The sequence below is a fragment of the Micropterus dolomieu genome, linkage group LG15 (genome assembly GCF_021292245.1).
Source record: "Micropterus dolomieu isolate WLL.071019.BEF.003 ecotype Adirondacks linkage group LG15, ASM2129224v1, whole genome shotgun sequence".
NCBI lineage: Eukaryota > Metazoa > Chordata > Actinopteri > Centrarchiformes > Centrarchidae > Micropterus > Micropterus dolomieu.
In genome coordinates, this window is record NC_060164.1 from 12417664 (window position 1) to 12432180 (window position 14517).

The 14517-nt window shown below is 39.8% G+C and overlaps 1 protein-coding gene across 1 annotated transcript in view; it reads right to left on the bottom strand.

Annotated features, from left to right (window-relative positions):
* hcrtr2 (hypocretin (orexin) receptor 2) overlaps window positions 1-2564 on the bottom strand; it is a 20260-nt gene extending 17696 nt beyond the window's left edge. The window contains exon 1 of the mRNA XM_046071412.1: window positions 2168-2564. Within this exon, the coding sequence (XP_045927368.1) occupies window positions 2168-2387 (220 nt within the window). The 5' untranslated portion in view covers window positions 2388-2564. The remainder of the gene's footprint in view (window positions 1-2167) is intronic.
* Between the last annotated feature and the right edge of the window lie 11953 nt (window positions 2565-14517).

Below are 14517 nucleotides of genomic sequence, written 5' to 3' on the forward strand. Positions count from 1 at the left end.
GAAGACATGGCTGGTAGTGTCTTCAAACAGAGCTGCTAAACACATCAGCGCACTGAAGGAAGCCATCTGACTGTGTGAGGAGCAGCTCGTTGATGTGTGCAGGCAGAGAAGGCCTAGAGCTCTCCTGTCTGACTGGTCCACCAATAGGAGAGAAGTTCACCCCTTGAGACACAGCCCCTCCTCATTTGCATAATGAGGCAGAAATGCATACAGAAATGTAAAAAGGACAGGCAGAAATAAATACCATGGGTGAAAATAAATAGGGTAGAAAATGCAACGCAAGAATAAAACAGACAAAAATATTAAAACACACACATAAATAAATACATTTAAAAAAGAAGTAATTAATAAATGAAGTTGAAGATTATAACGGACAATAAATAAATAAGGTAATTAAAATAGATATATACATTTATGTCTCCTTGTATAATTTAATTACTACCTACATTTATTTATTTACTTAATTTTTTTGTGTATTTAATCGGATGCTTATTTATTTATTGAGCATTTATTTATTTCTGAATGTGTCAGGATCGGTCCTCCATAGAGTGTGCTGAGATAGCAGTAATGATCAAAATGTGATGTTATTGATGATGAAAATGGTTCCAGTGAAGAAAAATTGCTTCCAATAATAAAAGAAGTGGGAATCCTGCAAAAAAGATGAACAACACAAATGTGCACAAAAAGCCATTAAGAGTTGAGGTTGTGATTGAACTGCTGATGGGAAATGAGCCTGTTGTAATGCTGCACTCACACCGAAAGCGAATCCAGCGTTTTGGGCAGCTTGATTACATACAAAGTCAATGCAAAGACGCAAATCTGCTCCGGGCGGCACGAATGAGGCGTTTGTCGCGACATTCGCTGGTTCGCGCAAGTTCAAATTTTTCAACTTGGGCAAAATTTGCTTTGATGCATGATGCGAAAGCCTATCAGCGGTGAGATAGTCCAAACGTCCGGCGGCGTCGGAGCATTGTTTGTAGAGGAGCGGTGTAATGACTATCCTCAGGCCGATGGGGAGCTGCTAAAGAATGCGGAAGTGTACGGGGAGCAGCGCTGCAGCTTTCAGACAAATAAACACCCATAGTCGATCTGGATTCTGCTCTGACAACTACACCGTTTACCCAAGGGAGGAGATCAGAGTTAGCTGCTTTTTATTAAATTAGCTTTTTACTTTAGTTTTTGGGATTACAACTTGATTTATCTTCACTCACGCTTCTCGGCAGCTAGCTTCCGCGCACATCCAGTTCCACTGTTATTGTTAGCGTCGGATGGCACTGGAGTTCAGCTTGACTAATACTTCATATTTATATAAAAACCGGACAAAGCTGGACATTACTTGGAAATAAGAAAGAGAGGAAGTTGAACTACGTGGTGAGTTCAGAAAATGTGTGTCTGTAACTTTATTCCAGCTATCGTTGTACTTTACTGTGAACAGGTTAGCATAGCATAGCCCTGACCAATCCGAACTCCACTCACAAACATTTTAAAAGTTGTCATCCTGACTTGCTGACAGACCTGACAAAGCATGAATTCATATGTCTAACAAAACGGCATCATAGTTATTTCGGCATTAGTTTGATCCATTTATTGCAATTAAATCACAGCAAAAGGTTTACTTTGGGTTCATATAGCAGTAGTATCAGCGGGCTGTGTTTGATCGCCCATATGAACACTCAAAATGTCCAGCGGTCTAACTCGCGCAAGTAAAGCGAGGCGAATATGAAATTCGCTTTCTGTGTGAACGCAGTTTAGCGCTAGGTGGGCATCACCAGTGGATTCCTCACATTTAACAGTAGAAAACTGAGATTAATGTAAACTGGACTGAGAGCAACCACCGCGTTTAATAAGCAATATCATTTCATCTATCTTCAAACACATCGAGTCCAATTCTGATCATTTCGAGCAGCACTTTGATTGCAATGAGAGACACTCTTATTCTCCTTGATCCTACTCCATCTGCAGATGCGCCGCCAACGGCACTGAACATCAAAAGAAACAATGGACTAAAATTGTCGCCACTGGGAGATTTTATTTTATTTTGCTTGTGGCGAAAATCTCAATCACGTTCTCAAAAAAAGTTGTTCAAGGTGTAGCTTACTTCTGTCTGATTTTTGCGGGACTCGTTACGCATGAATGGGCTTAAATTATATCAAAAGGTACCACTTACCCAGCGAGTTTCCAATGAGCGAGACGAAGAACACAATAATGTAAGCCACAATGAGAACCCATTCATACTGTTTGGGGTGTAAGTACTCTCTCCAGATGTATCTCAGAAGTTCATCATCCTCATCCACAGTAGTGGAGTGCAGATGTAACTCCGTGCTGTTGGCCACATGCCCAGAAGACAAACACTCCTCGCAATCCAAATTCCCAGTGATCCCAGACATCCTTCGATGTGTTTAATATGTTTGTCGTATTCCTGCTGTCAACCCTGTCCGCAGTGACCGCAGGTTGTCGAGCACACTGCCAATAAAGATGCGGCACTGTAGTGCGATAATAACGCGCTTCGCGGACTTCGTCAGTGTGACGCTGATTTTTCCTTTTTCTCCTTAGCACGACCACAGCATGGTCACACCACCAAAATCAAAACTGATGGTTGTGATCTACTTCAACGACACACCAACCTCAGCGAAAGAGAAAGGGGGGTGGGAGCAAGGGAAGCAGAGGGATTATAGGGTGAAAACCCTGCCTGCTGGTATTTGTGATTGTTCTGATATGAAAATTAAAATACTCAAAAAGTTCTCTCTAGCAATTATAAATGTTGATATTAAATTAAAGTAATTTATTTTTTAAGATTTATATTTACTAACATTTAGGGCAATTACTTTTGCCTTTGATAGTCAAGGTATTGGAGTCAGTTTAAGTGGATATTGAGCTGCAGCTGCTTCATCTATTTTGAATTCATTGCAGAATTCTGTTGAGCCTCTAAAGGAGGGGGTGCATAAATAATCCAAGGACGACTTGCGACCATTTTACACTCCCTGTTAACCTTAATGATGAAATTGCATGAGCTGGCAATACACTCAAAGAAAATTGACAGATGCCTCAAAATGTGGCCAAAATGGTGCAACATTGACCAACTGTTGTGTAACCTAATGACTGAATGGACTAGAGAAGATCTTATTTATGGGAGAACTACAAGCTTAAATCATTACACTAAATTAAGCAAACTACTGATCATTAAGAGTATGTTCGCTGCAACAAGCAGAGGATATTTCTGCAGCACAACAGGTGCAAAGTAACAGGTATCATGAATCTGCACACAACACCCTTCTGTATCCTAGGGTCTTGTTTGATAGATACAACTGTGGTCTGTCTGTTGTTTGTTGAGGGAACATTTCTGAACAAAATGTGATCTTATTGATGACAGTTTGGTTTCAGTGAGAAAAGACGCCTCAGATGATAATAGTGGTGGAAACCTGCAGTGAGACAAGCAAGAACAAATACAAAAATGGCAGCTGAGTGTTAAGGTCAAACTCGATCAGATTTGAAGGATAAAAGTTGTTGTTCGTGCCATGCGTGGTGTCATATTTTGTTGCACTTGTGTACACTGTGATATCAGAGCGGTGGCTCCAAAAGTTTTTTGTATGAAGTACCTCCTGATTTGAAACTAAATGATTCCTATTTATATATTTATAGATATTTTTATATATAAAAGTGGATATTTACTGTGACAGGTATTTGGTAATGCTGAAGGAAGTTGTTAGGAGACAGAAAGTTAGGAAACAGTTTTGGGCAGTAACGAGTTACTGCAATATTGTTACTTTTCCCAGTTACTAGTAGTATAAGGGATTACTATTTCTAAAACAGCAATATTATTACACTTACTCATCCAAGTAACGCTGCGTTACCAGAATGCACTATCCTTGATGTGAATGAGGGAGAGAGGCGTTGTTTCCACAGCTGTAAGATTTGTCATTATTGTGTCACAGTCTAAGATGCAAAGTACATTGTCATCTGTTGCGACCAGCAAAAAGCTTTCAACCGCGAACAATTCTACATTTAATTTACTGCAGCATCTGCGAAAGCAGCACAGCAATGTGAAGATTATGGAAAGAAACTCCAGCCGCTACTGCCAGTGATGCATGCACTTGTCAGGAAAAAGTGGCGTTAAGCAAGGTTTTATATTTTGTAAAAACACTGAACTCTGCTCTTATAAATGTGCAGAAAAACGTTATTTCAAAAGTTGGGATTTACTTGCTTTATTTTTTTATTTCAGCCAGTGGCATTAAGAAACATTATTGTAAAAAACAAACAAATAAAAACCCATACTCATTGCTGCTGGTATGAATATACAATTAGTCAAAAAGTCGGGAGAGACTTTTATTTTAGGTCTACTACATAGCCCATAGGCTACTGTATAGCATCATCTGGTTTGAGAGGCTGCAGTGTTTTCAGTTTGACTGGTTGTTGACTCTTCATGTTGATTATTGTAAAGTGGATTAATTTCTAAAATGACCTGCTGAACAAGCTGTCCATCACTTAGGATGGGGTGGGGGGTAACCTGTCCAACACTGTTCATATTCTTCCTTACAGGTGTCTTATTTCTCACTGTAATGATGTGATATAAATATGATCAAATCATTTACACTGTACAAGTCGTCTGTCTGTCTCTCTTCTAACTCTCATCAAGAAAGCAAGCAAATAATCATATTTTAATTAGCTGAGCTACTTCACTCCATTTTTGCACATAGGCCTACTCCCTGGCACTCCTGGGGAGCAACTAACACCGGTTGGGAATTACTGTATTAGGTGTCTCTGTCAGTGGACTTCCTCACTGGCTCCCAAATCTTTAACAGTGTAGCCAACCAAATAACTGCTATATATTTGAGCCATTGTTAATATATACCAGAGCAGCAAAAACGAAACATGTCTGTAATTCTGCAGACATTGTTTCTTTAGTCAAATTTATACTCATAACAAAAAAGCAGAGCTCATTAGGAACACATTAGTCAAATACAATGCAGGTGAACTTCCCCTCAGAGTGCAGCCAGGACGTCTGGACACAAAATGTTGGCGCACATTTTAGTTGTTTCACACACGTGCTGCGGGAGTGTTTCCTGATTACTTAAAATAAACTTTCAACTTAAAGTCGGATATGCCAATCCATTTATTAACATAACAAAAAAATAGACATTTCTTCAACAATAAACTAAAGTCAGTCTCCATAGTTACACATGGTTAACCCTTGTCTTAAGTAGACTTGTTGCAGAACACAGTGCCACCCCATCCCAATACACAGAATGGCTCCAACAAAACCAGCCCCTAATTGTTCATGGCACTACAAGACATTGTATGGAGACATATACATGTATGGAGACATTAATACAACAAAAACATCCAATAAAAATAACAAACAAATAAACCCCTCTTTGTTCACTTTTACGCTGAATGTTCTACCAATAGGCCGAATTTTGTCACTGGTCTTTCAGTTACGTTTGAATTGATTTTGATTTGCACAGATCTGACTATGCCTAATTTATCTGGAAAGAATTTAATAATTCTTCCAATCATCCAAGAATTTCGTGGTGCTATAAGATTGCGTTTGTCTTTCCTGTAGAGTAACAAGATGTTTGTCCACCAGAATTAATCTGAAAGATACTGAGCCTGTTTTCACCTTCGTCTTACGTACTGGTCCCTTTTGATTTTCTGGCTTCCAACATTTTCTTGTCAACATTACAAAGATCATCGGGTTCAACCATCACAAGTTGTTTTCTTCTTTGACTCAGCTCCAATAGAGCCTTCTTGACCTTGAGTAACCATGCAACTGCAACCTTCAACCTTTTCCAATCAGAGAAATATGTGATGAGTCGATCAGTTGCATTATCCTCTTGAATAATTGTGTTTGTAGAGATCTTCAGTTTGACCTCTGGATCATCCTCTTCCACTGTGTACTTCATACTGTATCCATTGTGTAAGATGAAAGCCTCCCTGGCAAAGGTCAGCTATGTCATAAACAATCTCTATTGCTTTCTGCACCAATGGTAAGCTTTCCAGACAGTTGTCCACATAGAAATGTATCATCACTGTCTGAATAACTGCTCCAATTGTTGTCTGAAGTCTTCTTTAAAGCATAACATGCACAACTAGGTGACAACACTGCTCCGAAGAGATGTGCAGTCATTTTGTACTCTTCAAATTGCTTGGACAGTGGCTTAGGCCACCACAGAAACCTTAGAAAGTCTTTCTCTTCCTCAACCACTTTGACTTGGTAGAACAAACTTCGCATCAGACATAAAATCAACTGGTTCTTTGTAAAAGCACTCCTATTAAGGAACTTGTGAGGTTCGACAATGCAGAAGCTGTTTGTTCAATGAAGTTCCTTTAAACTTAGCTCAGCGGTCGAAGACCACTCACAACATGCCTTTGCGTGGGTGATACACTCCATGATGAGGAATATAGAGCAGGTTATCTTCTCCACAACGCAATTCATCCTGTGGTACTATTTCTGCATAGTCACTGGTGATGACATCCTCAAGAAAGTTTGTGTGTTCTTGTTGGAACTTCTCATTTCTTTCCATTTCTTTCCATCTTTCTTAGTCCCACAAGGTGCTGTTGAGCAATACAATCAGTGCTTGACGTGGGCCGGAACGCACCAGTACGCAGTACCGGCACCTCCACATTTTACTCTTTGGCGTACCGGGACATTTTCTTGCGTACCGGGACTTCTCCCAAGCTGCCAGTACTCTCCTCTGCCCTCTCCATATCAGGTTCCTGGGCGCTACATGACACTCACCTGTTCCCGTTCTTGCCTGCCTGCTATACTCTGTCGGCGGAGAGAGAGGAGGGAGACGAGAAGATCGGGTGCCTTTCAAGCAGCCGTGTGCTGAATGTAGCTCTTCAATGTCACTTTTCATGAACCGACCAATCACAGCCTGGATGGGGCGGGACATTTAAAAATATTGACAGATAGGTGTCATTTACACTAATAGAGTGTCTCTATCACTTTTTGAAAGCTTTTGTTAAAAATGTTCTGAAAAACAACTCACCTGCCACCTTAATTTTGTTTCCTTTCATATAAATAAAGACATTTCCACCATTAACTGGTGCAGAAAATATCTCCAGAATGCAGGGAATTAAGTGTTTAATGCTCAAAGTCGTCACACCTAATCAAAGCCCTTAAGTCTTCACCACTTTACAACACAAAGGGACATATTATAGTCCCCAAATTTTTAAATGTTGAACTTGTTTTTCTGCATGAATGGTTTACAAATCAGAGACTAACTACCATATAGAGCATTTTTCTTGCACAATAATTGAATGAATGACAGGCAGGAAGACTGTTATAATATTTACTAGTTTCACCTTGAGGATGAGGATAGTGCGTGGGGGGATACTGGCACCTATTTCTTTCCACTTAAAGCACTGAATACAATGATTATTTGGCAGTGTTACCTCTTGGGCTTTGAATGGCAGCTTTAAGCTGTAATGTCTATCCTTTAAAGAGGTGGTATTATGCTTTTAGGCTTTTTCCCTCTCCTTTATTGAGTTATATCTCTTTTTTTTGTGCATGTAACAGGTTTGCAAAGTGAAAAATTCCAAAGTCCAGCCCAAAGACAGTTCCCATCTCCCACAGAAAGCTCTGCTCAGAAACGCTTGAAAAAAGCTCCTTTGTAGTCCAGGCCTTCACTTCCTTTACTTGTGACATCACAATGAAAACGCGGCATAAAGCTTGCCAAGCGGCTAGCGGGGTCAGGCACGCCCTCAAACCAAGCTAGTCTGAGCCGAGGCCCTTTGGCTCGACTCGCCTTTGTTTGAACTTTTTTTCATATCACCTCACCTCCATAGAGGTTCCAAGCGAGCTGAGAGATACTAAAATGTAACGTGACAGACTGCTGATTGGTCAGAGAGAATATACACTATTCACTGCATCATCATTGCATTGCCAGAAAGAGGCCAGCAACAGAAAGTTTTATATTTCATAAGTTTTCGTATGGAATTTCATCACTAAATCCACTTCTGAGAAGTTTTGAGGTGAGAAATCAGCTGTGTAGATTTCGAATACTGACGTTTATGAGAAGTGATGGCGGTACAAAAATGCTTCAATATTTTCGGAGTTGAGGAGCTCTGCAAGTGGCTGCGGGGGAAGCCTGTGCCAACCCGCAGGAGGAGCGTGTGAGGCCAGCCAGCCGCCAAAAACACAGCTGGAAGGTTTTCATAGATCATAGATATATTTTAAGAGCTGGTGTGTGCATCGCATTGAACATTACGTTGCGGCAGTTGTTTGTGGCGTCGCTATGACGACAAGCTATGTACTATCTCTGGGTAATGTCTGCAATGGAAAACGGAGCAGGGCCGAGTAGTTGCAGGTTGTGGACTTGTGAGTAACTGCTAGGTTACGGTCGCAGTCTAATGCGGCTTTGATTTGGATCACACTACCTTGTTTCTTACAACCCGCCCTTCTCTGCTTCTGATTGGCTAGTAGTCCTTACCTGGCAACTGCGCATGTGCGACTCCCAACAAAGATTTTGTGCATCACTCTGTAGCTCAAGAGCGGAGCGTACAACACATAGGGTGAAAAGAGGAGCTGCAGCAATGTGCAGTATGAGGAAAAATATGGTGTTTTTTGAAAATTAAACCATGTAAACCTGTTCTGGTACAACCCCTAATTAAGATTTCGAACCTGAAAATGAGCATAATACCACCTCTTTAAGTTTATAGATTGTTCCTTTATTTAAATTATTCTTGCCTTCTATGGGGGGATTATTGGGGCAGATTTAAAACTGAAAGTCTAAAACTAAAAGTCTAAATTGAAAACGAATTTGGTATTTAGGATAGGACATTTTGTATTTAGGATTTGACATTTAGTCATTTAGGATTAGGTATTTGAGCATATAGGATTGGGCATTTGGGGATTTAGGATTGGGCATTTGTGTGCTCTGAAAAACAGTGCAGCTATAAAGTCTTAGCTGGCAGACCTATAAAATGGCATTATTACTACATACACACATGGATGTAATGTGGACACTACCTGCATCCCTGCCAATGTCATTTGACCAGGGAGTGAATGGTGATTAATGCGATTGTCATCAGTGCTTTCCTAGTGTCTCCTTTTGTTTTTTCACTTCACTTTTTTCTGCACAGTTCTGCAATTTCTGCACAAACTGTCAGGAACCGTCTCAGGGAGAGCTCATCTGCATGCTCTTCGTCCTCATCGGGGTCTCGACCTGACTGCAACTTCGTACAGCCATTGAAGAGGAGTGGACCAACATTCCACAGGCCACAATCAACAACCTGTTCAATTCTATGCGAAGGAGATGTGTTGCACTGTGTGAGGCAAATGGTGGTCACACCAGATACTGACTGGTTTCCGGACACCCCCAGACCTCCCCAATACAGTGAAACTGCACATTTTCATGTGGCCTTTTATTGTGGTCTTATCAGCATCTTGATATGCCACACCTGTGAGGAGGATGGATTATCTTGGCAAAAGAGAGGTGCTCACTAACACAGATTTTGACAGATATGTGAACAATATTTGAGAGAAATAGGCCTTTTGTTTACATAGAGAAAGTCTTTGATCTTTGAGTTCAGCTCATGATGAATGGGGGCAAAATCATGTTGTGTTTTTATAATTTTGTTCAGTGGACATACACATATACACCCAGGAAGTAATTGTCCAGTTCATTTTCTTAATTTGTGTCTGGGAGAATGCAAACAGCAGTAATATCGTAATGATAATATGGTTTTCTACACAAGGATCTCAGTCTCTTTTTTTTACTGCAAAAAGTTTTGGGTCATCCAGTACTTGATGTCACTGATACAGTTGTCAAGGTCATTATAGGGCTGAGGATATCATGTGAATGTGAAATACACAAGTGAGCCTTGTGGAACCTCACAGCAAATGTTATAATTAACAGTTTAAAAATTGTCAAGAGACACGGAGAATGTCCTGCCTGTTAGATAGGAAGAGAACCCCTTTAATAAGACACAGCCACATTGGCCAACTAAATTTTCTAGTTAACTGATTAAAATGCTGTTGTTGACAGTGTCAAAGGCTGCAGTCAGTTCTAGAAATACTAGTATAGAAGGTTTGTTTGCAGCATATATTATAGGATATTGGAGATTGGTCTGTACTTGCTAATCACAGATGGGTCTAAGGGGTTGTTTGAAAGAAATTGTGGGAACTGGGTCAAGGAAGCAGGTTAAGGAGTTTAGATGCTGTATCACCTCTTTTGGATCATAGAGGTAGTAGGTAAAAAATAATGCATTGTGATGATGTAGGGGCATTAGATGAACAAGAGATGATTAATGTTGGAGATCTGAAGGCATCTGAAGGAAGTTTGAGAATAATGTCAGATGAGATGGCGTGGGCAATGGTGAATGGGGACGCATGGTTGGCTGTCCAGCAGAAGGCAAACATGAGGCAGAGGAGCAGGCGGCGATCCTGAGGTACAAGAAACAAAAGGTTAGTAACGTGGAAAACACTAGGAAGCAACTGTCGTGGAGGAAGGATTAACGATTTATCACTATTATATTTGATGAAGGGCGGCACGGTGGTGCAGTGGTTAGCACTGTTGCCTCACGGCAAGAAGGTCGTGGTTCAAACCCCGGTTACCCCGGCCTTTCTGTGCAGAGTTTGCATGTTCTCTCCGGGTGCTCCGGCTTCCTCCCACCTGAATTTCCTTAATAAAGTTCTGTATGTTACATTGGATTTATTTACCTGGAACCTGATGTGGACAAAATGCAGGTGGCAATAACTGAAGATGAAATTATGAATCAAACAAATAAGACAGTTTACTCAAAGACCTGTGAATGTAAAGTCAGTCCAACCCAGTAAATTTGATTGTGGTGATCTGCAATTAAAATGAGTCTAGCTTCAGATTCACTCTACATTAAAAAAAAAAGCTTGCTCATTTCACATTTGAAGACTATCTGCAGATGTTCAAAGACTAACTTTGAAACTACATTTAGTCCAGACACAATGTTAATCATGGTGCAACCAACTTGGGTTGCTGATTTAGTTACAAACTAACTAGCAGTTACTAAGTCCCTAGTGTCAACTTTATGCCCTAACTTAGGAGAGAAATACTTGTTGCATCTGAATTAAAACTCAGTGTGGCTTTGAATATCTTTACTGAAACAGATCGGTACATTGTTATCAGCACGGTCAGTTCAGACTTAAGAATTAAGACAGTTAGCTTAGCTGCTAGGTTAACATAGCTAACAACAACAACTTCACTCACGCTGAAACATGCTCAGTGGAACTGAACGGCCTACTTTACCACTCTACCTTCACCCGTCCGTCACCGATCTCCGCCAGTCATCACTACTTCCAGGCCGCCTCACTGTCAAATGTGAGGCCCGCTGTGCCCGTACTGTACCCAATGCACCAGCGTTTCCATTCAGCCGATTACCGTTGAAACAGGGTGCACGAAGAGCAAGGACCATGTCGTTTAAACTTGTTCAGTCTTTTCCTCATACAGAGGTGGTTTTTGTTGGGGCACATTTTAGTTGTTTCGCACACGTGTTGCGGGAACGTTGTTTCCTGATTACTTAAAATAATAAAATAAGGTAAAATAATAAAATTTGAAAATTTTGAACTTAAAGTCGGATATGCCAATCCATTTATTAACATAACGAAAAAATAGACATTTCTTCAATAATAAACTTAACTAAAGTCAGTCTCCATAATTACACGCTTTGCCTCACGGTCAAAAACCATGCACCTCGCTGTGCGTCACACCTGAACTAATTAATAGTGTAACTTTGTTCAAAGAACGTTTAGTTTATTTGACCTAATTTTGTATATGACTCAGGAGGAATGAGTAGTCTGAGTGAGTTATTCGTTCATTTTCAGGCATGGGTGAATAGTCTTGGACTCTTACGTTCAGTCCTCACACGGCAGCTGCATGGGCTCCATTAGCACAGGAAACAGAAATTATTTGTTCACGACTCTCAACTGTGGGTCTCTAGGTTTGAGTCATTCATTTGTTACGTGACAGCTCGGCCAATGTGGAGCAGAAATTAACTATTCGTTCACCACTCACATGGGTCCTCCTCAGTCGGCAGCCTGAGTTATTGAGAATGAGAGGTAACAGCCACTTGACTGACATATATCTATTTCTATCTAATAAAGCATAACGTTTTTACAATGCAGTGATGTTTTGCTATAATTTTAACACAGCCATTCTCTAACTTTAGTCCTGCTAGTGTTTACAGCGAACAGCTGATGAGAGTTGTTCTGGGTCCACTCCACTTCAGTGCCCTGACAAGGTTCTACCGGGAGCCGAATTACCTCCGAGGTTGTCTCCTCTCCAAAACAAATGGACCCGGTCATTAAAACGTTAACAGCCACATAGAAATGTTAATGTTAGCCCTGTGGTGTGTTTACAGCTAACAGCTGATCCAGGTCCGCCAGAGAATGCAACGTAACTTTTACTTTTTATTTATCAATAGAGCCGTACTGTTGTTTCACAGCTCTCGACTGGTGAAAAACCTGGAAATGTTTGAGAGTGATGCGCTCATGGTTGTTTCTCTCTGTCTGCAGAATCTGGACCTGATGTGGCCTATTCTGCATCCAGACCTGTCAAACTGCTCCGTTCATATTATGTGTTACTATTTCTTTGTTCCTTTCTCTGTGCTGGAGTTCTTTTAAGAACTTGGTGGTTTTATCCAGATTATTATTAAATTGGTTCAATTTTAATAAGAGTGTGTTTATTCATATAATGTGTCAAGCTTATTACTTCTATATATTCCCCGCAAATCTGATGTCAATATATGGAGTTTACTCATGGATAGGAAGGCTACTGGCTACTAGGCTACTGTATGAATGAGCACTTTAGAGATATAATGATAGTAATTATATATACACATATACTCAGGAAAGGTTGTGAAAATAGACGAATTTAGCTGGAGTTGTGGCTATTGAATATTGACAACATATTTCTGTGGTTTTTACATGGTTTGAATTTGGTTGTGGCTCTATGGGGCTTTATAGAACGATGATAGAGAATGATTAAGAGGTGAATTTGTGGATTATACTTTGTCAATTAAAGCAAACAAGGCAACCTTCGCAGTTGAGAACTGCAGTGCCGCAATAACCAGCCTAGTTCAAATGAACAAAATGACTCAAAAAAAAAGATTAGTTCTGCAACTATGAACTATTCTTTGTAATCACAATTGGACACAGCTGTGGAAATCTTCATATTATACATATATCAACAATGGAATCTAATTTATCATCACCATGGACGGGCTGCTCTCAAAATGACAAGTCAGTTTAGAGCTTATTGAACTTATTTAGGGTACATGGTGACATTACAGTCTACACAGTCTACAGTCAGGTTTGTCCTGATAGGAAGACCATGTCTTTTTTTTAATATTGATTTTTAATTCTTGGTTTTTATCTTCATTTGAACACCTGAGTTATTTTTAGGAACTTTACATCAACTGGCGGCCTATTTTCTGTTCTTCATTTCTGACCTGAAGCAAAATTTTCAGTGTTTATGATTGTTTGTCATTTATTTTTATATTTGACATATACATATGTGTGTTGTACATTTAGGTTTATATACTGCTCAGATCCATATCAGTCAACAATTCTACATTAATTATTTTATTAATTATACATTTGATAATGTTAGTTGCAATAACACTGTAATACAAATGTTATTACACTGGATATTTTAACTGTGCACTTTGGTATCCTCTCTGCAAAGCATATACTTATATTATAAACACATTATTCTTCATTTTGAGGAGTTTTCAGAAAACTGAAGACACACATTTAAATCTATCAAAAATAATGAAACAATGGGATAGAATTCTGTCTTTTAATTTCCCAACATGGTTTTGAAGTTTGTATTTAAACATTTTAATGTAAACTTTGTTAAAGAGGTGGTATTATGCTCATTTTCAGGTTCAAAATCTTAATTAGGGGTTGTACCAGAACAGGTTTACATGGTTTAATTTTCAAAAAACACCATATTTTTCTCATACTGCACATTGCTGCAGCTCCTCTTTTCACCCTATGTGTTGTACGCTCCACTCTTGAGCTACAGAGTGATGCATCTTACTTGTACAAAATCTTTGTTGGGAGTCGCATATGCACAGGTAAGGACTACTAGCCAATCAGAAGCAGAGAAGGGCGGGTTGTAAGAAACAAGGTAGTGTGATCCAAATCAAAGCCTGCGACCGTAACCTAGCAAGTCCACATCCACACATCATTGTTCCACATCTTACCATAAACCACCATAAAAATCATCATATTTCAACTCAATTTTACATAAAAATTGGCCAAACAATTTGAACATTTTCACATCGGGTGTAACATTGGCATTATAGGTATAACTTTAGCTGTGTTAGCCAACGTTTACAACAACTCCGCACTTGAACAGTCTGTGAAGTTATATTGCCGTGTTTATTTTAAATATAATTCACAACCAATAAAGCATACTTACAGGTTGTGATTGTGAATTTCCAGGCCCAAACAGAGTCGGAGTTGCATCGTCTTTTAGGACTAAATGTTGAGCCTTGCTGAAAAATGCTGCCATAGTGCAAATCGATATTCGACTC